Source organism: Schistocerca americana, chromosome 1, assembly GCF_021461395.2.
Source record: "Schistocerca americana isolate TAMUIC-IGC-003095 chromosome 1, iqSchAmer2.1, whole genome shotgun sequence".
NCBI classification, from domain to species: domain Eukaryota; kingdom Metazoa; phylum Arthropoda; class Insecta; order Orthoptera; family Acrididae; genus Schistocerca; species Schistocerca americana.
In genome coordinates this window covers 740603781-740627517 of record NC_060119.1, presented here as the reverse complement: position 1 = coordinate 740627517, position 23737 = coordinate 740603781, and the positions used below count along the sequence as shown (strand labels likewise).

Sequence of the window (23737 nt, the reverse complement as noted above, 5' to 3'; positions counted from 1 at the left end):
TGGTGCAATCGGTCGACGGCCTCTTCTCAGAGCGACGCCAAGTTATCCAGTGGATTAGAACTTCTTGATCATGCTCCGCACGGCAGTTGGAGAAAGAGACCCTTCCGTAATCCTTTCCGCCGGGGATATTCTCGAAGTGCAGCTGCGGCATTACTGTTCTTTTGATAACAGAGCTTCACCAATAACGCCCTGCTCATTTTATCCATACTTACGTCCACACGTCAACAAGTGCACTGCGACTGGTCAGGTGTGTGAGACTATGAATCACGATGACTGAACATGGCACCTGGTGGCCATAGTTGGAACTGGACGGTGGCGCTGTGACTTATGGAAATCATGTGACCCATACTCTGGACATTAATGCTACCAAGTTTGGAACTCATACGGTAATTTAGTTTCCCTGTTATAACGTATTAAATAGGGAAAGTTTAATTATAACCGCCCGGTACATATACCAGCTACACTCCTTGATGTTACCCTCGGTTAAACAATTATTTATAAAAAAAAATGCTCGGGTATGTATTTCTTACATCTCCTCTATCCCCCTCTCTCTCTGTCCATCTCCTCCTTCCCCCTAACCCTTTCCATCTCCTCCTTCCACCTCTCACTGTTCATCTCTCTGTATCTCTTACTCTTTCCTTTCTGTCCATTCCCTCCTCTCACATCTACCTGTCCATCTCCTACTCTTCCTTTCCTCTATCCATTTTTTCTTCTCCCTCTCTCTATTCATCTCTCTTTCCCCCACTCTGTACCGCATTTTCCCCCCCTCCCCATCACCACTACCACCTGCATCCATACCCTCTCTGTCTGTGTCCTCGTTGCCTCTTCTCTCTCTGCGTTATCACCCCAACCCGAATAGGAAACTGCTGGTTCTTAGCATAAAGTATTTCTTAAAAGATTGTCACTAGTATGTGTACCAATTTTAATTGAAATAGTTCTAAGGACTTAGGATGAGCTTTTTAAAGATAGCTTTGCCCGCAAACGCATATGTCAAATATACTTCAATGTTCTGATATATTTCACAAGTATCTGCACACATATTCCACCTTTATGTCTAGCGAATTTCGCCCTGAAGTTTCATTTTCACGTAGCTCTATGTACATGGCGTCGTATCTCCCGAACTAAGCGTCGAACCATGGTATATTTTGCAGCTACGTCCAGTCGTATATGTGTTACTGTCTGCGAAATGTGTTGTGATTTGAGTTGGAAGTAAAGAAGAAATTAATTAATCCCTCGTGTATGACGCGGCAGTTTTTGACTCATCTCAGTAGACGACGGTTCAATCCCGCGTCCGGCCATCCTGATTTAGGTTTTCCGTTATTTCTCTAAATCGCTCCAGGCATATGCCGGTTTGGTTCCTCTGAAAGGGCACGGCCGACTTCCTTCCCTGTCCTTCCCTAATCCGATGAGACCGACGACCTCGCTGTTTGGTCTCTTCCCCCAAAACCAACCAACCTCATCTCAGTATCTGACGTCATATTTCCGTAAATACACGTCGTACAATAATATAATTTTGCTTGTACATTCAGTGGTACATGTAAGTACTGTCTGCAAAATGATGCGCGAGTACAGTTAGTGGTAAAGAAGTAATGAATTAAAACGCCATGCTTCATGCGCCATGCATGAACAGCAGAAATGTAGTAAGCGATAAACTTTTTTCCTTTTATCATTGTGTGGATCGTCAGCGGAAAAAGGTTTCGTAGAGGTTCGATATAATTTGTAAAGTTTGTTGCAAATGAGTAAGTGCTCTTATTCTGAAACACCTGATGAATAGAGCATGAGTATTCGTGCATCATGGTTTGCAGTTCTTATATATCCTCAAAGCCTATGATAGGTATACATGAGGTAGCCTTTGTGTTAATTCAGTGTATAAGCTATCTCCATTTCAGATTTCATCGAAATTCGTCCACCATTTCAATGTAAAGGTGTAGGAAACGTACTAATTCACACACTCAGAAATTTCCGACTTTATAATATACACTGATCAACCAGAACATTATGATCACAGACCGACTGTCGATATAAACCAGTCCAGTCACCTGGCGAGTAATGACTGCTAGTCAGTCACACGCATGTTGCATGTCGTATCACTGAGCGTGCTCTCCGTGTGTAGCATGGGGGAGGCGTGTGATCTGTTTTGACCGAGTGCAGATTGTGATGGCCCGGACACTCGGCACGACGAGCATTTCTGAACCTGACGACTTGTCAGGTGTTCGAGGAGTGCAGTGGTGAGTGTCTTCAACACCTGACGAAACCAAGGCGAAGCCGCGTCTAGATGTCGTGGGGTTGAGCGGCCACCCCTCGTTACAGACTGGTAAAACAGGACAGGCGCCAACTGCTGTGGATCGAGTCCTCCTTCGGGCATGGGTGTGCGTGTGTTGTTCTAATCATAAGTTAGTTTAAGTAGTGTGTAAGTCTAGGAATCGATGACCTCAGCAGTTTGGTCCCTTAGGAATTCACACACACATTGGGAGGGCGTCAATCCGATGTTTTGCAGAGGAACAGCTCCCTGACATCTGTACTGCGAAACGGAGACATACTTGCGGCGGCTCCATTATGCTCTTGGCAACATTCATGTGGGTATTCATGGGTCCAGTGGAGTCCGTGCAAGGCACCATGACGACCAAGGAGTATCGTACACTGGTTGCAGACCACGCACACCCCTACATGATGATCATGCTTCCCGAAGTCAGAACCATTCTTCAACAAGATAATGCGTCGTATCACAAGGCCAAGTGTGATGGTGTGGTTCGAGGAACACAGTGGCGATTTCCAATTGATCTGCTGTCCACCCCCATCTCGCCATATCTTAACCTGATCGAACACATTTGGAATCAGAGCTCATCGCCCCCCCCCCCCCCCACTCCTTGCCGGAATTTACAGGTATTAGGTGACTTGTGTGTGCAGACGTGGTACCAACTCCCTCCAGCGACCTACTGATGCCTCACTGCTTCCATGGCACGAAGCGTCGCCGCTGGTATCCAGAGGCGAACATACCGGTTATCGGTTATTAGGTAGCTGGTCATAATGCTGTATATGACCAGAGTAGATATCAAATACGTGAACGTATTATGTAACAGCACCACTATTAGTTGACAGACTATATGCATTTGTATTGGCTAAGAGTGGTGAGATGAAAGTGTAATAAGAAGAAAGAACAGTCGACTGACGATATTTAATAGTAAGAGCCATTTAAAACTAGCTTCTGAAGAAGATAGTTATGCACAGAGAGGAACAGAATGAATACTATTCTCTTAATTTAAAAAAAATAGTGTATTTATGTGTGAGGGCTGACGTGGTATCGCTGGTCCTGGCTCGGTTTTCGATGTAATCTGCGTTACAGACTTTCGCATTCACATCTTTTGCGACACTAAATGCACTCGCTAGTACTTCGGTATTCACGTTGCCGCTTTTATCGTAATCCTGTGCAGAATGGGAGAGTTTTGTAATTACCGTACCCTGGCAGATTTGTCTTTTTCATGCCAGGAAATGGTGTTAGCAAGGTTGTCTATTAATGTTCACTATTCCTTATTTCTTATAAGCAAGTTAGTTTCAAAAGACACTCGAAGGTCTGTAAATCACGGTACAAGTACGGTTCTCCTTTGTGTGTGTGTGTGTGTGTGTGTGTGTGTGTGTGTGTGTGTGTGTGTGTCGATTGGGGGCATTGCCTCCACTTCCAACAACATTCGGTGAACTGCGAACCACACAGCAACAGCGGTGTATGCATTAACTCGAGAGATACAAAAGTGCCCGCATCTCGTGGTCGTGCGGTAGCGTTCTCGCTTCCCACGCCCGGGTTCCCGGGTTCGATTCCCGGCGGGGTCAGGGATTTTCTCTGCCTCGTGATGGCTGGGTGTTGTGTGCTGTCCTTAGGTTAGTTAGGTTTAAGTAGTTCTAAGTTCTAGGGGGCTGATGACCATAGATGTTAAGTCCCATAGTGCTCAGAGCCATTTGAACCATTTTTTAGATACAAAATTATTGGGTGATTTAGATCAGTGTCTTGATGCTTGTTGTGCATCCCTGGGAGAGCAGTTTGACCATTTGAGAAAGATAAGTGAGAACGTCGATCCTAAGTGTAACTATAAAGTAGCACTATTTTTCATGTAAATGTGTGTAAAACACATTCTCTTGTAAAAACGGATTATTCTTTTAAAATAAAACCTTTGTAGTTCTATGCTTAAGTTATAGTTCACCTCACGTTTCTATCTTCATTCATGTAGAAGATTTAGTCTTGTAAAATCAAATAACTCTTCTTGAAATACGCTTTATAAACAAATATCTTCCCTCAAACACCACCTTCGCGAACTGGTGCAACTTACCATACCCGTAATGTCGCCTATCAGTGCTTTTCCCGTTACATTACGTATTAACACGCATCTAATTAGCATAAATCTACTATTCCTAAGGAGAGCAGAGTGACACGCTGCGGTTATAGGGAGCAAATATCCTGACGACTGCGAAAAAGGTTGATGTAAGAGTATTGACAGTGACACTGAACACAGTGGTTTTCGCAGACATAGTTTGCTATAAACATCATCACCAAAGACTGGTGGTAGATGGAAACGATTCCTCAGTGACTGCGATGGCCAAACTCTGAACTCGCTTATCGAAACCAACCGTAGAGAGAATGGGCCACACGTGAAGTCAGAGTTCACTCACTGCCGTGAATAACTGGTTTCCTCAAGTACAGTCTGACGCCAGTTGCACGAATCAGATACGCATATCTTCACTCTCCAATGCTCTAATGGCAAAAGACAAGGCTGTCATGAAGTACTATCCATCAGGGATTGATGGACAGTGTCATGATTGCTGTTTTGCAACAACGAACTCTTGAAGGTGTCTCTACAGTGATATTGGCCATAGTTTAATAATATTTCGTTGCTCCCAGCATTACTCTTCAAGCACGAAATACGGCAAATGATGAAGTGCCCATTTTAACTGAACAATCAGCGTCGAGGAATGCAGGTTCTATTCAACAGTAATTTTAAATACATTTACATGAATTTCAACTGTTTTCATCATTCTGAACCTCCAGTCTTGCCACGTTGGTTACACCGGTTCTCACCCGATCAATGAAGTAAAACAACGTCGGGCCCAGTTATCACTTGCATGGGTGAATGTGTGGGAACAGCGGGTGTCACTGGCTTTGGGACACTTAAGACGCCGAAATGGTATACGATCGAAAGATTTTCACCTGGCCGTTGAGCCACTCCAGAGATATGTGAAAGATGTAACTGCAGTTGTTAGAGAAAGCCAATTTTAAGATCCAGCAGAGAAAAAGGCTAAATACGTAAATCTCAGGCTGTGTAGCGGACAAAACTGACTGATAACATTTAAAATGTCCGATAAAGAACACGAGGAAGAAGGTGCTAGTTTCTAAAAAGTAAAAATAAAACCTCCTAGTTATGAAATTAGAAGCTTGATAAGGTAATCGAAAAAAACCGTACATTTGATGGAAGAGTAGTAGATTTCCTCTGATTTGACGGTCGACTGGAGTTTAATAGGTTCAATCCTTTGCGATACATTTGATAATGATCCTTCCGTCTGGTTCTACAGGAGTACACTGTGTGTCAGTACAGGGTTTCGCTCGCGCCTTCCTCTTTCACCATATCATCATTATCATTATCATTAACAACAAGAACAATCACAGGCAAATATTGCAATACAGTTCCACATACACTCATCACAGTTACCTGCAGTAAATTATTTAAGTCATAAAACAACGCTTCATAAAGAAAATACGTCGAATTGTTACGACTAGAGAAAGATTTTCTGCTTTAGAACCTTGAACTCTCTTTGTGGGTTCCTAGTTGCAAAACAAGTCGCTTGTACTACTTAAGTTCCTGTAAAGGCTGTATGAACAGTTAAAGACTGTTGTATTCTGCTTCTTAGTGCCAGTATTTTCTTTTGCTCTTGTAACTTCGGACTTGTGCTATTATCAAGCAGCTACAAACAAACAACGAATCGTACCAGGAAAACAGATTGGGGAGACGACAATAGTTTTAAGGGTAAACTCGTAATCCACAGCACAGCTATAATCGTACTGTTTAATATCGCTTTGTTGCATTAACCACAGATGTTTACCACTTCATATAGCTTCGTTGCACAGGTGTTTAATTCGCCGACATGAGTTGCTAGATATAAGTGAGAAGAGGCGACGTGACGTGACACGGCACCTGTGTCCACAGCGGCCTTGAATGAGGAGCACCGGTTCTTCGCGTTCCACGACTGGGGCGTGTCCGTGTACGAGCCGACGGCTTGCCGCCTCTACCACCAGATACAGGCCACCGACATCATACCCGGCACTCAGGTAAGCTACGTTTCCACGTTACCCCTCACTGAGAAACTCCGTCCATGAACATAGTATTAACTGGCGTCTGATAAAGAGATGGCATGGCTTCGTGTAGAAAGTACTTCACTGCTGATCTTGCAGCACAAGTACGGTATATATTTAAAGAGTTTCCTCCAAAAAAAATCGATTCAAGTTGGTAGAAATGAGATCTAAAACCTTTATCAGAATAGTTTTCTTGAACGTGAATGTACTTTGGAGTTCGTATGTAGCGACTAGAAAAATGTATCCAGCACCATACTGCTCTAACTGGATGAATCATAAGGAAGAAGGGTGTCACTTAAAAAATATCGTTCGACCCTTTCTTAAATGCTGTTTGTCGGTCAAGGACCCTAATCAGTTGAATTAATGGAAGGTGTATCTTTAATCCAGCCATTCGTTAATGGGACAGGAAGGTAGAAAACTAGTTTTATACGCTTCACCAAACACCATGCAGTTCCATATGGAGCACTTGTTGCTTTGACAGTCTGAAAACCTGTCAAACAAAAACAAAGAGAGAGAGAGAAAGAGAGAGACAGAGAGAGAGAGAGATGAGGACTGCTTATGTGTTATAATGTCTTCGTTGTGGTTCAAGTATTTTATTTATGACTCTGAAAGATTTAATACCACACTGAATAAATAGCAGCGTTCAATCAGAATTAACCGCTTATTTTCTTTTGTTTCGTAACAGACTGGAGAACAGTTCCCTCCAGGTAAATAACTAATACTTTATTGACGTAGTTAGATCAGGTAATCTTTATCAGTTACACCTGTACACGGCTATACATGAGCTTCGTATGCAGAAATCTCTCTGATTCATAATCAGTAGTTGGTATAGCGACAAAAGATGAACATCACAATTCTTCCCACTTAACCTATCTCTAACTAGATGAATGGTTGAGGCCCAATGTTGAGTCTGAATTAAGCGTCCATTCAATGTCTTTATTCTGTGAATTTCTGCTCATTATGAATCTGACTTAAATTGCAGCGGCCGAATTCTGTTATTGACTGAAGATCTTGATTTATATGTGAGGGGAAAATACCAGATACGCCATTTGTGTTTATAATGTTTCTATTGTTTTCGTACTTAACAGTTTATGGATTGTCTTTACGAGGCACAGATGGAGAATCTGCTCGTCATTAACCAGAACGATGGTAAAAACCGCCCGAAGGCCACGCACAAGGTGATGAAATACCATACCAGTTTATACAACCAGGGACATAATAGACATTTATCATGACAAAGATTTCCCAGAAACGAAAGAATACCGGAGTAGACGTGGCTTGCAGAAAAATCCTTCAAAACTGTCGGAGAACTGTGAAGTTTAATCAAGCAGAAAACTAACCCCTCATATGTCCAAATTAGTTGGTTCCATGTTACTTGGATCATTTGTTCGATTAGTCGTAATCAGTGAAATGAGACAGTTTACATTCATATTATACAAGTATCTGTAAATATTAGCTACATGCAGACCATTTACAATTTTGTATACAGACTGGGAAATATAAGTGCTCTGAAAATTATTTAGAGTAAGATGGAGATCTTCTGCTGCATTATGGCGCATGTTCTGCCCATTTACATATCCTGATAGGCTGATGCAGGAATCTGATGAAATGAAAAAATGGGAGTCCAAAAGACTTGATTTCATTTCTCTCAGAAACCACCGGTATAACTCAAAAGGAAAAAGTCCATCTGGGCAGTTGAACTCATGCACAACCGTAAATTTCTATGGAAGATGCAGGTCGTTGTCGACAGTGTTTCGATACATCTGTTAGTTCTCGCTTTCACAGAGAAACGAAGTAGAGTTTTCGTCTGGCTGTTCTCGAACTTCCTTCACCCCAGCAATGTTTTCTTGTGTTCTAAATCGTTTCAGAAATTTACTGTTTTTATTTACTATGTTACCCGTTACGTGCCCGTTTGCCACTAAGTTTCACATTGTAGCTTTTGCTGGAGGTTTCGTCAAAACACTTCCAGTCTTAAACTCTTACACTAACAGTCCCACACACGTTTCCCAGGAATTGTGCTTCGCCTAATACTCGACACTGAATACGCATTGGTTCTTTTTCTTTTTTGCCGAGGGGAGGGGGGGGGGGGGCGGAGGTGATCTTGTGTTGCATCATTTAACTGGCTGTTACACACGTCTGCTCCTCTCACTTAATCAAACGTGTAATGACACAGCGAAGTACTCGAGACAGAGCATGCTGGGGCTGTGCAGGCACAGACATGTGGCAGCAACCGATTGGTGCACAGAAATCACAGTTTGCCCTATTTTCCGGGCTGGACAGTTCTCCTGTTCATTAACAAGGGTCACTTCTGCATCAGTCTACCAAATATCTTCCGGGCACATTTATTTTGCCCTCCCTGAATGTACGAGTACACTGTTCAAAAGAATTTGGGAAACACTGTATCAACGTCCGCTATGTTAAATCTACTTCGACTGAGACGTTACCTGTGGTCCTACTGCATAGCCTGAGATCTTCGCCTTCAGTGTATGCAGCAACTAAAATCATTCGCTGTCTATCGTCTGTGTTCTGCATTGCAACATCAGGTGTTCCCTCAGAAGGGAGTGAGTATCGGTGTCAAGCAGTGTTCTCTTGTGAGACCCACGGACGATAGTTGTCCTTTGTGAACGTTGTATTCAACAAAGTACATGCTATGCGACAACTTAATGCAGCGCAAGTTGCAAAAGCAGTGTGTTCGATCCATGGAGTATGGACTTTCCGTCGTGTAGCTGCATATGCCAATGTCTCTCCATCTGTCACCCACAAGCCGTGGGGTTAGGTTGGGTTGTTTTGGGGGAGGAGACCAAACAGCGAGGTCATCGGTCTCATCGGATTATGGAAGGACGGGGAAGGAAGTCAGCCGTGCCCTTTTCAAAGGAACCATTCCGGCATTTGCCTGAAGAGATTTAGTGAAATCATGGAAAACCTAAATCAGGATGGCCGGACGCGGGATTGAACCGTCGTCCTCCCGAATGCGATTCCATTGTGTTAACCACTGCGCCACCTAGCTCGGTTCACAAGCTGTGGACACACTACAGTGAGACAGGTCAGTACACAAGACGACTTGGACAAGGTCGCCGACGTATTACAACCACACATGCAGACCGACATCTGGTCATCTCTGTGTTGTTGCTATCACAGGAGGGCCACTGGAGTCTCTGTGTCCGATGAGACATCCCGTCCGAGCACAATGTATTGCAGCTCGCCTTTAGTTCTCCCGTTCCCTTGTAAACTGGCAACTTCGTCACGGGCGGAACATCTTATTCACAGACGAGTTCAGATTTTCTCGGACACCAGGTGACGACCATTTCCGTGTGCAGAGACACCGTGGTGAGCGGTACCTGCCAAATTTTGTCCAGTAAATCGACAGATTCTGCCAAGGTTCTGTGATGGTGTGGGGAGGCATCACTGTTGACCAATGTTGACAGCCGTGTGAATCTTGTCGCTGTGCATGGTCGCCTTACCGCCAAACAGTATATCGAGCACTTTCTGTTGGACCATATGGTGGCTGTAGTATACGTTCGTAGCCCTGAATTCCATATCATGTTTGATAATGTCAGGGCCCATGTGATGGTCGTCGCTATGGATGTCTTGCGGAATCTGGGCACTGACATAATGGACTGGGCAGCTGCGAGTCCCGATCTGTAGCCCATCGAAGGTGTGTGTAACGCGCTTGACAGACGCGTTGGTGGCCGTTATGTTCCATCACAGACGCTCCAAGAACTCTAAAGGGCTCTCACTGAAGAATGGGAGCGGATACGAGAGATGGACCTCCATAGAATTACACGGAGCATGCGACATGGATGTCTCGCCGTGATAAACGCTCACGGAAGGCATAAAAGTTATTGAAGATGTCAAAATCCTATAAACAGTACTCAGTATGACGGGTTGAATGATTGTTTCCACTTTGTTTTCAACACTCGTCGGCTATTACAGCTCTTTTTATGTAAATGAATGAGAATCTAATGGTATTTTGTTGTGTACTTAATTTTATGAAAGATAAAGGTATATGTGGTATCACAGTAAGTTCACAATTGTTGCTCAATACAGTATGGCAGATGTCCAAAGTCATATTCCCCTAATTTTTTTTTGCAAAGTTTATAAATTTCCTTCTTTTCCCTGGCCTTATATCTTCAAGAGGCTGGCATGTTAATCTGTATTTGGCAACGTTAGTGGCTGAAGACAGTCAGTTTCCTTTAAAGTTGTCACCCCCGGCACCTTCTGAGGCGGGACGCGGGTACTAGCCCGATTTTCACCTAGTCGGATATGGAGAACCCCCTAAAATTTATATCCAGGCTGGCCACACACCGGCCCTCGTCGTTAATCCGTTGGGTGTATTCGATCAGCTATCCAGGCGTGTAATCCAGGCGTGTATATACAGATGTAAATTAGTGATTCTTACCCACAGCTTTTATAAATATCGAAATTCTTTTACGGAATAAGACGAGTTGTGTGGAAAAACATTTTCAGATTGTTTTTAAATTTAATTTTGTCTTCTGGCAGACATTTTACATCATTGATTGGATAAACGAAGATGTTGATGGGAGCAGTTTGCAGCAGCTTTTTTTTTTTTTTTTTAGGTAAATTCGACCTCAACGTGGAATAATGGGAGATGTTCAGTCCCAGGGAAGATCAAAGGCAGAAGAGAGATATCAACTAGTCATTGACCTTGTTATTTGTTTCGCAGCAGGAGTACGTGTGCGGCGACAAGGGCGTCAACTGCAGCTGGGGACAGGCCATCAACGTGGCCAACCGCTACGTGTACGTGGCGCAGCCGCACAAGGACCGCGTCCTCGTCATCAGCAAGATCCAGATGGTCGTCGTTGACGTAAGTCACAAACCAGCACCCACTTCTACATCTACGTGTGTACTCTGCAAATCACATTTAAGTGCCTGTCAGAAGGCTGGTAGAACGGCTTCCACAAATGCTCGTTGTTACACTTTATCGCTAGTATCTGCATGACCTAAACTTAACCCCATCAGCCTTACTTTTCTTCACATGGTTGTTTCTAACATAATAAACCTCCCCTGATAGCCTTTTTGTCTTATGCGCCTAATCTCAATAAAAATTCCACTTTTTGCATAAGAGAAGAACAGTAGTAAATCAAAACACGCATAAATGGTTGAAAGTCTTTCTAAAATGAACAAAACCTTACATTATTTGAAACGATGTTACGTACCCAAGGTGGCGCACATATTCCGATCAAGGTTCAAAATCTGGTGAAGCACTTCTGATCCATTTTCCCTGTTGTTTCCGAAAATGAACATTAAAAAATTGCATATAAACATAACAAGAGTACATATACCCAAATTTTCCCATGTGAAAAGCATTATTGATTGCTACTTTTGGCCGACCACTGTGACCGAGCGGTTCTAGGCGCTTCAGTCCGGAACCGCGCTGCTGCTATTGTCGCAGGTTCGAATCCTGCCTCGGACATGGATGTGTGGGCTGTCCTTAGGTTAGTTAGGTTTAAGTAGTTCTGAGTCTAGGGGACTGATGACCTCAGATGTTAAGTCCCATAGTGCTCAGAGCCATTTGAACAATTTTTTGCTACTTTTGTCTCAAGAATGTTAACGTGAAGGTAGTAAATTTTTCCTGTCTTTCACGACAGAGGATAAATACTAACTTGTACAGGAGGGGAATTAGAGCAGATAGCAACTTACTGCATTACAGCAAATAACGAATTATATTTGTTCCGAACACGATATCCCTGCAAGGAAAAGTAATGCATCATTGACATACACAGTGTGTTCCAGAAAAGCTGTGACAAACATCGAGGGTGGTTGTAGAGGGTGTTTTGAGAAATTAATGGAGGATGGGAACCTGTGTCCAGAAACATCATCCAACGACGCTACAGAGTTTCGAAGTTATAGGTGTCGGCGCCTGCCACTAGGCTACCCCTCTGTTAGCAAACGTGACTTTTTATCCAGACGTGCCAGAGGCAGAATGTCTCGCAAAGTTGTTTGTTATTCAGTGATCGCGACCGATCGCCACGACCCCAATGGAGAACATGTAACTAGCTGCTGCGTAGACAGGCCTTGTCTCCTACGAATGTTATGATCTGCTGGTTCGCTTGATGGCAGTTTAAGACACGGTTTTCCATCGACTGTTTATTTTTCTCCTGGAATACTGTAAAGTCTTTATTGTTTTCCCGATGGAGCTAATCTTCTCCACTGACGATCGTGAAAATCAGTCGCAGTCACTGAATAACAAACAACACTGCGTGACGATTCACCTACGGTCCCTCAGCGCACAAAGTCACGTTTACCTAGTGGAAGGCGTCGGCACCTACAACTTCAACGCTTTGTAGTATCGTTGGAGAAGTTTCCAGTAACGCGTTTGTGTCCTCAATTCGTTCCTCAAGGCACTCTCTACAATCCTTCAGAGTATGTCACAACATTTCTAGGACACTTTGTATATCGCTTCCTGCCACCAATAAACTATACTCCTACGTCTACTGCTATAGACACTAAACGAGTAAGACTTGGAGCCAATATGGCAAGGTGTGGGAACAATCAGTCTTTGTTCACGCGATTTGTCATGTCGTGCAGCTGCTGTCCGCTTATCTGAAAGACACTGAAAGAGAACAGGCCGAAGTATAAATTCGGCGATAAATCACAAAGAATCATGTCAGGATGAAGTGACAGACTCCTTATCCATATAATAGTGACATACTACTGCACTATATCGAGCGTTGGCATCAAACTGAAGCAGCACTAAATGTGAGCCATTGTGTACCCGTACTGTTCTACAGCGTCTGCTGTGTCTCTGGTTCGCTGGGCTGTTGATTTAGCAGCGCCAGCAGCAGCACGATTGGCAACAAATTACTTCTGTCAATGATTCTCACTTCGGGTTTTGCATTACAGTTGTCTCCGAGTATTCGTGACACCCTCTAGTGACGAACACTCTCTCCGACAATGGTATTGTTCGTCGGCACACTGAACAAACGTCGTGAGTCCTTTGCGCCGCATTTTAGACACCCTCAGCAGCGGTTTCTATGTCACAGACACTGTAGTAACTGAAGTGCAATAATTTTTTTAACGCATTCCAGTATCTGTATCCAGGCAGGTTTGTGCTTGTCGACGAGCTGAAAGGAGTGATCGTCAGTTATTTGCACAACAGATTCTTCTTCGTACTCATCCCGCTCATTCGTCTGAAATGCTCTCATTGAATCTTTTCGGGGTTTAACGTGTAGGCGACTCGCCACTAAATCTAAAACAGCAAACAACAGTTCTGAACTTCGGGCCGTGAAAAACATGATGGAAAATGCCATTCCTCGGGGAAGCGTTCAAGGTCTGTTCGAGCCGATGCTATGATACATATCGGTACTATCATTGTGGCATGTGGGCCTTATTAGTTCTGGTTATGAGCACGTAATGTTATTTTATATCTTTGTATATTTAACATCTGAGCAATAGTAAACCATTTGTCCACTGAATATCATTCTTTATTTATTTATTTATTTATTTAGCTTATAGCGTAGTGCATCACATGAATTAATTACATATAAATAATCGGCAATACGAACATTAAGTATCATATAAAATATACAGCTAATATAAAAAGAAAATAAAGGATAGATACAAAATATATATTAACTATATAAAACCACGAAATATTGGTGGTGTATTCTACGGCCTTTTCGGTAGCATGCAAGAATTCGGAGCAGTCACCAGTGAATCTTCGACTATATGTATCACGGTTTCTCTACTAGCTCCGCAATGACACTTGGGAGAAGCTATTTTTCCCCATATATACAACGAGTCAGGACATCTACGAGAGTTTGTTCATATTCTGTTTATGGTAGAACAGATTTTTTGAAGCTTGCCGAATCCATGTGTTGTGGTGGTGAGGCAACACATTTTATGAAAGTCAGGGGCTGCCTGTTTGGTCCACTGCTCTTTTCAGTGATCAACAGGCTGAATCAATTTTCATCCAGAACTATTGCACTCTTCAAGTTTTGTTGTCAAGAGCGCAGTCTGTTTCTCTCGCTAACGGGGACGTCTCGATGTATTTGTAGAAGAGGGCTGTTCTCGATCTTTTTGAGTCCTGAAAGGAATAATTTCCCTCGTCTCAGATGGGAGAAGCTTTATTGCTTATTGCGAGTAGCCAGCAGGTTGAGGTGGAATTGATAGTCCCTGTTATAAGGTGCATGGAGTTAGACATCGATGCACCTAGTGTGCGCACTGATGCGCCAGAGCGATTTAGCGGATAGACTGGGCCTCAGGTTGAAGTCTCTAGCGTGGCGCCTGAAGACGTTGTTGCAAGTTCTAAGTTTGGCGGCTGTCTTTGACAGATGACCCTTGAAGCTCAGTGGTCTAGATATTTTGCATATCGATTGTGGGAAAGCGGTTTGTTCTCAAAGTAAATACTGAGTTGCCTGTTGGTTAACGCGTCGTTGAGGCGGAATGTAGAGACTTCTTCTTTGTCCCACTGAGTTGCAATCTCCAACTGCAAAAGTATTTCCCAATATCTTCCAAGTTTTTCGTCAAGGTGTCCTCAGTAGCCTCTATAGTAGAGGATGTCTTGAAGAAGGACCAAAAGTTATTGGGAAATGCTTTCCCCATTGGAGGCCTGCCGGTGTGGCCGAGCGGGTCTACGCGCTTCAGTTTGGAACCACGCGACCGCTACGGTCGCACGTTCGAATCCTGCCTCGGGCATGGATGTGTATGATGTCCTTAGGTGAGTTAGGTTTAAGTAGTTCTAAGTTCTAGGGGATTGATGACCTCAGACGTTAAGTCCCATAGTGCTCAGACCCATCTGAACCATTTGAACCCCATTGGCTATTCCGACGCTGTCCAACAAAGTCAGAACTCTCTACGTCATGGACATCGTTAATTTCTAATGATTGCTACGTGCTGTTTCTGTGATTGATGGTTCGTATTAACCGAGCAGCCTGCCTCGCCGGCAGGTGGTGACGACGGACAAGATGCCGGTGGAGCTGCACTACGTGCCGCACCTGGACCAGGTGTGGGTGCTCAACTGGCGGTCGGAGCGCGACCGCGGCGTCAAGACGGTGCAGGTGATCCGCGACGCCGCGCAGAAGCGCAAGCACCACACCGTCCACCCGGAGCCCATAGACGGACAGTTCGACCTCGTCAGTGGACTCTTCATGCCACCGGTGCAGGTAGGTCTTCCCTGACGTCTCTCACTTTCGACTCCAGTCAACACTTGGGGCTGATTCATGCGTATTCTATAGCGCATAGTGGTGTCATGCTGAAATGAAATACGTTTAATATGTAATGGTTCCCAAAAATATTTAAATAATTGTATGACGGCTATGCCCTTCTTTGTCCACCATTCTTCTCTTCCCTCTTCTCGTTTAACGTCTTAAGCCCTCGCCTTCCTCCTTGAGGATGCACCAAATTCTCAGCTCTTGCCTCCTCTTTCGAAAATTTCATTGTAAGAATACTTCGTAAGAATCTTTGCCTTACAGTTATCTTTCCACTAGTAGGAGAGTGTTGGCCAAGTGCCGAGCGGTGCGTTAGGGTGGCGTGACTAGTAAAGTGATGTAGAGGGGTTGGATAAAAAGTAGTGGCAACACCGCCGTAACATAAAGGTTGTGCTTCACATGGAATGTCCGCTGTTTGTATCTGGCTGCAGAAGGGCAATCCAAGTAGTGAAGTAATCGGCGACGGCTGTGTCAGTTGCTGTGTGTAGTGTCTGAAAGTGCGGAAGGCAGTTCTAGTGCCTTAACATGTTTTTAGTATAAGACCAGCGATAAACCACCATCGTCAGTAATGTCTTTCAAATACTTCGGTTCAACGATTAGAATAATGAAAAATGTAACAAGCTGGTCAGTCTGTTCGTGACAGGGGCACACGCTGGGCCGTGAACCACTGCGGGGACACAAAACGGAGAGGTGAATCACGCACGGACGACGTGATGCACGTCTTGACATTCATCTCCCGACACGACTCGGAATGTGGAGTTTGCGACGGGTCCTTTTGATCACTATGAAAGGACAACTTTATGCGCTATATATTTCACTGGGACGTTCTTAAAAAGGAACACTATAAAAATTTTGGAATTTTGGAGACCTGCTCCAAAAGACGTTGTGACATTCAACCGTTTGTATGTATTGTGCACGGATCGTAGTATTAAAATCAGATGACGTCAGAGAAGGCAGGACATAAGGAATCATTTTTCTTGTGCACTCAGTGAAAGAATGGGAAGATATATGGCTAATATTGATACGCAGTACAGTTAGCACGTCGGGAAGCAGATTACTGAGCACGACTTTCAATGTAAAAAGATATCCTACTAGCATTATACTGCGTTATGCGCCTTTAGTGAGCATTTTCACTCATATTGTCGTTGCTGTGGCTTTCTTTCTGAAGACTGCTTTGGTGCAGTTCTCCGCACTACACTACCCTGTGCAAGCCTCTTCAGCTTCTAATAACTATTGCAATAGACATCTACATGAACCTGGTTAATATATTCCTCTTGTCTCCCACTGCAATTTTTACTCCACACACTTCCGTCCAATACTAAATTGTTGACTTCTTGACGTATCGGAATGCATGCCATCAACCAAGTTTAGTCAAGTTGTGCTACAAATTTCTATTCTATTCTGTTTTTTTTTTTTTTTCAGTACCTCCTCATCGCTTACGTGGTCCAGCCATTTAATCCTCAGCATTCTTCTGCAGAAGCACATTTCAGTAGCCTCTACTTTCTTCTCTTCCGAACTCCTTATAGTCCACGTTTCCCTTCGATAAAGACTACGCTCCAGAGGAACACTTGTAGAGAAGACTTCGTAACACTTACACTTATAATCGATGTCGAAAATTTCTCTTCTGCACAAACGCTTCTCTTCTCATTGCAAGTCTACATTTTATATCCTGTCTGCTTCGGGCATCATCAGTTATTTTATTTCCCAAATACTGAAACTCCTCCACTAATTTCAGTGCCTCATTTCCTAATGTAATTCCATGAAAATCGCCTGATTTAATTCGACTACATTCCACCACTCTTGTTTTGCGTTTGTCGATGTGTATCTTACATCATCCTTTTAAGATCAATGCCCATTCCGTTCAAAAGTTCTTCCTGGTCTTTTGCTATCAGTGACAAAATTATAGTGTCATTGGGAAGCCTCCAGTTGTTTTTCTTCTCCCTGAATTTTAATTCCGTCGCCAAAATTGTCTTCCCGTTTCTGCTTGGTCAGTGTACATAAAGAATAGGCTACAACCCTCCCTAACTCCCCTCTCAACTACAGTTCCCTTTCATGTCCTTCGAGTCCTGTAAATACAGTCTGGTTTCTGTATAAGTTGTAAATGACCTTTTGCACCCTGTATTTTATCCCTGCTACCTTCAGAATTTCAAAGACTGTATTGCTGTCAGCATGGTCAAAAGCTTTCTCTAAGTCTACAAATGCTGTATACTTCTGTTTCCTTTCCTTGGCGTGTATTCTAGATGAGTCGTAGGGTCAGTATTCCCCAGAGTATTCCTACATTTCTCCGGCACCCAAAGTCATCTTTCCCGATGCCGGCTTCTTCCAGTTTTTCCATTCTTCTGTAAAGAATTTGTCATAGTATTTTGCAACTATGGCTTATTGAGCTAATAGTTCGGTAATATTCATAACTGTTAGCACCTACTTTCTTTGCAACTGGAATTATTACATTCTTGTGAAAACTGTGGGTTTTATGTGTGTCTCGTACATCTCGCACACCAGATGGAATAGTTTTGTCGTGTCTTGTCCCAAGCATAACAGCAGTTCCAAGGGAATGTCGTCAGGCTTACAGACAGTCATGTGTAATTTCTCTTGTTGCTTCACCTCCAGAAGTTGTAATTGGCGCCTTCCACGTGTTCCGCAGGATATGAACCAGCTGTTCAAGTACGCGTACGTGACGCACACGAACCAGCGCGGGCTGTACAAGCTGGACCTGGCCACCATGCGCTACATCCGCAGCATCGACCTCACGCCCTACAACTGCGTGCCCAGGCACATCGAGTTCTCCGCACTGTGTAAGTTGTCGATACATTATGCGAAAACCAAAATCACTCGTTTTGTTTTCAGCTCCAGGTAGTCACCACTGTGAAAAATACTTAGTAGAATATAAGGGGTGTTACGGGTGTAAGTCTAGAAATTTCCATGAATGACTGGCTTACAGTGTACTAAATAACATTAAACCAGTATTTACTTTATGACTTACTTCACTTTCAGACTTACATAATTACAGCAGACCTCGGCTTGATCACTGGTACATTAAGCAAGTTCAAATGGACGAGGGGTGTAGTAGTTATGCAGGAATTCGAATAACTATATCATTTACCTGTAAAACTTGTCGAATACTTACTATCATTATCTCTTAAGAAAAATACACCTCTTCTCCTTCCTAATTCATATCACATGCATTGCAAATATGAATTATTTATCGATATTTTATAAAAGACTAGTTAATAAAGCTATTATGTTTTTTTAAACTTAAAAAACATTTATTAACTAAGTTTTATAAAATATTGATAATTAAGAATTTATATTTGCAAGGCATGTCAAATATAATTAGAAAGAAAAGGACGTGCATTATTTATAAAAAATTATGGTCAGATACGCTGTAATTAGCATATTCATGATGAATTTTATATTTAAACTATTTACGTAGAAAAGCCAAAGGAACTGGTACATGTGCTTAGTATCGTGTAGGGACCTGGGACCACGCAGAAGTGCCGCAACATGACGTGGCATGGACTCGACTAACGTCTGAAGTAGTGCTGGAGGGAATTGACACCATGAATCCTGCAGGGCTGTCCATAAATCCGCAAGAGTACGAGGGAGTGGAGATCTCTTCTGAACAGCATGTTGCAAGGTGTCCAAGATATGCTCAATAATGTTCGTGTCTGGGGAGTTCGGTGGCCAGCGGAACTGTTTAAACTCAGAAGAGAGTTCCCGAAGCCACTATGTTGCAAGTCTGGACGTGTGGGGTGTCGCATTATGCTGCTGGAATTGCCCAAGTCCGCCGGAATGCACAATGGACGTGAATGGATGCAGGTGATCAGACAGGATGCTTACGTGCATGTCACCTGTCAGAGTCGTATACAGACGTATCAAGGTTGCCATATCACTCCAACTGCACACGCCCCACACTATTACAGAGCTTCCACCAGCTTGAGCAGTCCCCTGTTGACATGATGGATTCATGAGGTTGTCACCATACCTGTACACGTCCATCCACTCGATACAATTTGAAACGAGAGTCTTCCGAACAGGCAACATGTTTCCAGTCATCAACAATCCAATGCCGATGTTGACAGGCCTGGGCTTCGTGTCGTGCAGTCATCAACGGTACACGTGTTGGCCTTCGGCTCCGAAAGCCCATATCGATGATGTTCCGTTGAGTGGTTCGCACGCTGACACTTGTTGATGGCCCAGCACTGAAATCAGCAGCTATTTGCAGAAGGATTGCACTTGTGTCACGTTGAACGATTCTCTTCCGTCGTTGTTGGTCCAGTTCTTGCACAATCTTTTTCCGGCCACAGCAATGTTGGAGATTTGATGTTTTAAGGGTTGCTGATATTCACGGTACACTCGTGAAATGGTCACACGGGAAAATCCCCACTTCATCGCTACGTCGGAGATATTGTATCCCATAGCTCGTACGCCGACTATAACATCACATTCAAACTCACTTATATCTTGATAACATGTCTTTGTAGCAGAAGTAACCGATCTAACAACTCCGTTAGGCACTTGTTGTCTTATGTAGACGTTGCTGACAGCAGCGCCATATTCTGTTTGTTTACATATTTCTGTATTTGAATACGCATACCTGTACCAGTTTCTTTGGCGCTTCAGTGTATATCCCAAGTCATGTCTTTGTCAATCGTCGTCTGTCCTGCCGGCAGACGGGTACGCGATCCTGGAGTGCGAGGAGCCGGTGACGGGGCGCGCCGCGGGCCAGGTGCTGCTGGACCACCTGTCGGACGCGGTGCTGGCGCGCAAGCCCGCGCTGCTCGGCCGACCCACAGTCGCCCCGGACAGCCGCGCCGTCGTCACCGTAGACCACGGCCGCGACGGCGTCACGCTCGTCGTGCAGCGCGTCACTGGTGAGCCCACTACTCCACTACTCCTCTGCTACGCATCATCCGTGCTGCCGAGGGAGGCGGTGCGGCAGTTACACATTGCACAGTATTTGTGCTGATCGTTCGAATAGCAACTTAGAGGCAAGCGCCACAAAAATTTCAGACAAAAAGTTTTTTTTTTAATACCATGGTGCGCGCCCTCTTACAGCATGGAAAGGCCTAGACGTAATTATTTTGTTAGGCTTATTCGTCTCATTTTTTCAGTCGGCAGCTGACAGAAATTATCATTTATCTCCTCCGTGTCGAATTCTTGAGTTGGCAAAATAGCCATTATTTTCGAAAGAATGCTTAGTGGAATTTTGGCGGTTTGAACTGAGCTCCGTTTCACAGAAGGCCAATTTCTTCCATACCTTATTTTATCCTAACCTGAACCTTTTATTTTTTTCTGTCGCTGGACGCAGACTGTTCAGCTTTTTTTGCAGCGCAAACTGAAGTCAGTTTCAGATAACTTTATTCACGTGTCACAAGGTAGCTTACTCATTAATGACGACCATTCGACCTTTTTAGCGGGAACTCAAAAGCCAAATAAACAAACATATTTTTTTAAAATACGAATGTATTTATATGGGAGATAATTTTTGACCGTACAAATTATACTAGTACCGATTGGAGACAAGTATAAAACAAGTTTCTTGTGGTGACCATTAATATAATTCGCAGTGGTTGCCACCTCCTTTTGTATGCTGTACATTACTTTTTTTAACTTTATTTGAGGACACAGACAAGTTTCGCGTTTTTAATAAAATATCTTCACTGTGCGTCTTGGAATATTACAAGATATTTTCGTTGCCACATACTGGTTATAGAGTTAAAACAATTCATGAAAGCTTCTTTTACTATAAAATAGAAACTGACTTACAGTAATTTCATTATTTCAAAACCATGCAGCATTCCCTTATGTGGAAAACTATTTAAAAGACTCAACCTTTTCATGTAGTCACTGTGGTTCGTAACGTACTAAATAACAATTCAGCTGCCGTTTTGTGCGTATAGCAATATCATTTGTTTTTAAAAGTGTTGTCACATTTTTCTGTTTTTGTTTTCACGTGTTGTTTGTCTGACTGTACGTGTGTTGATTGAACACGTTCTGCACATCCAAGCGATTCGTGTTTACAATACATGATGAGTTAAAAGTGCTGTGGTCATTAGAGACAGAACCCGCGAACTGGAGAAGCATGGTGGAAAAAACTGGCCTTCTTGAAGTAACTATTCCGCGAGTGCACTCAGGTAATTTGAAGATACCAAAGGAAACCTAAATCATGGTGCCCGGCCTGAGATTTTAATGGTTTTTCCTCAACAGGATTACCATGAACTTTAACCATTGTCTCTTCTCGATCTCTGTTAAACGTATTAGGACCATAAGCTACCAGGTATTGGAACTATCCTTCTTCAGCTCATACATCCTCCTAAAATTTTGATACCTGCCCATCTACTCCATCCAAAATCTCCTGACCTATACTGCTACTTTCAGTGGGAAATTAATTAATTTTGATCGCACTGTCAGATGTCCTCTAACCGTTTACAGTCAGTTTTCAATATATTTCTTTCAACATTTATGCTACTTATTATAATTGTAGAACAATGATCATACCATGGAGTGGAAGGGCTGGCATGAGTCGACGATGGTTTGTCGGCCTTTATAGTGAAGACAAGCAAACTATCTACAATTTTCACTTTAAGAAAGCAAACTTGCTTTGGAACTGAAATGCTTAGTGAAAACCAATCTTTCTTTATGATTTAACGAGAACCACTTGATTTTACTTTTACTAGAATTAAATTGTACCCTATTTTCTTACTGCCTAAATTAATACATCGTACAAAAGCAACACATTTAAATAAGACACAGTACATGATAACACTACAAAATCCTCTCAGCTTAGCATCGCAATATAAAAGTAATGAGTCCGATCTGTGCCCCCACCTTTCAACGCTCCACACAGCAGCAGAACTCAAATGACAACATGTGTATAGCTTGATCTCCCGCATACCTGCCCGTGCCCTTCCACATAGATGGAACAATTCGGTACAATATCACCGCAAGCGACTGCCGCCCATCGCTAGCGTAAAGATTCCACACAGCACATGAAACAGTCCACTGAGTTATCGCTCGCCTCTGATGTGCCACAACCATGCTAAAAGCGTCAGTTCTCGGCTAGGCGCGCCGATGCGCAGCGGTCCACACATGATTCCTGTCTCGTCTAGATCGTACGTACGTCCACCATCGCACAGATGGCTACAGTTTTCAGCCCCTCCGGTTCCGTGTCGCCGCCTCGTGGGTTCTCGGGAGGCGAAGGCTGTGCCGTACTTTTCACGGCACGCTATTACCTTCTGCGTATCGTCTTTCGTCTAATCACTTCCTACGTTTGACAACTTCCATTTTTATCGGCTCTCATGGTTTGCGGTCATTTTTCACATCCATGTAACGCTATGCTTTAAACAGAGAGTCTCATGAACGACTTCCTTAATTCCATATCAGAATTGGCACCAGCAGAGCTTTTGTTTAGATACAACTCTCTTCATCTGGACCAGTCTCTAACTGACGTCTCCCTTGTTGAGTCGTTAAAATGATCACAAGAACTGATAATTCGTTGCAATTATTTTCAGAGAACGGCCTGAAGTTTATGTTTGATGTGAAGACGACGCTTAACATCAGCGACATCACGTTCTACCCATCGCAGACAACTCACGGCTACGATCTGTACGCCAGCGCCACCGATAAGGAAGACATACTCTTCCTCAACCTGCTGACAGGTGAGTACGACTACGCGAAGCCAATTCCGAGCTTTATTGTAACATCTGAGCTGCTTCATAGTGCGTATTTCTCAGCTCCTAGTAAAGCTGTACTACAAGTACGATTTAATGTGAATAAATTTCAAGCCATGTGATACAGTATCATTTGAGTGAGTACATTGCTTTTCACGGTGTGCTGTTGCTTGAAATTATCTCTGATTTTCCAATTACTTAGTGGAAGATACAGGTAAGTAAATTAACACAACTTATTTTTCAATGAAAACAAATTCCTTTTACGGGCACCGTCAATAATCATGATAATATGTTTAATTTTTGGAAATGAAAAGGTTGTTCCGCATCTACCCATCTAGGGTAGTAGACAATCAGCAACTGTGCATCAGTTTGTCTGTCGTGTCTACAGAAGTACAGCGAACGTCTCACTTCTCTGCGGACGAGACTTCAAACTCCAAGTATCTTTTACGTCATCCCAGGCCCCATACGAGACTTCGTCATTAGAGTTTAGTTCCTTGTGACAATAACTGAATCTTCGAACTTATTACAAAGCATAGCGTGCCAACCTCAAACTTTTCCTCTCA

The 23737-nt window shown here is 43.4% G+C and overlaps 1 protein-coding gene across 1 annotated transcript in view; it reads left to right on the top strand.

Moving 5' to 3' along the window:
- The window catches only part of LOC124593974 (follistatin-related protein 5-like), a 503257-nt gene that overhangs the window by 465119 nt on the left and 14401 nt on the right, over positions 1-23737 (top strand). The window contains exons 12-17 of the mRNA XM_047132326.1: positions 6189-6310; positions 11022-11159; positions 15244-15459; positions 18146-18296; positions 20175-20375; positions 23016-23162. Of these exons, the coding sequence (XP_046988282.1) occupies positions 6189-6310; positions 11022-11159; positions 15244-15459; positions 18146-18296; positions 20175-20375; positions 23016-23162 (975 nt within the window). The remainder of the gene's footprint in view (positions 1-6188; positions 6311-11021; positions 11160-15243; positions 15460-18145; positions 18297-20174; positions 20376-23015; positions 23163-23737) is intronic.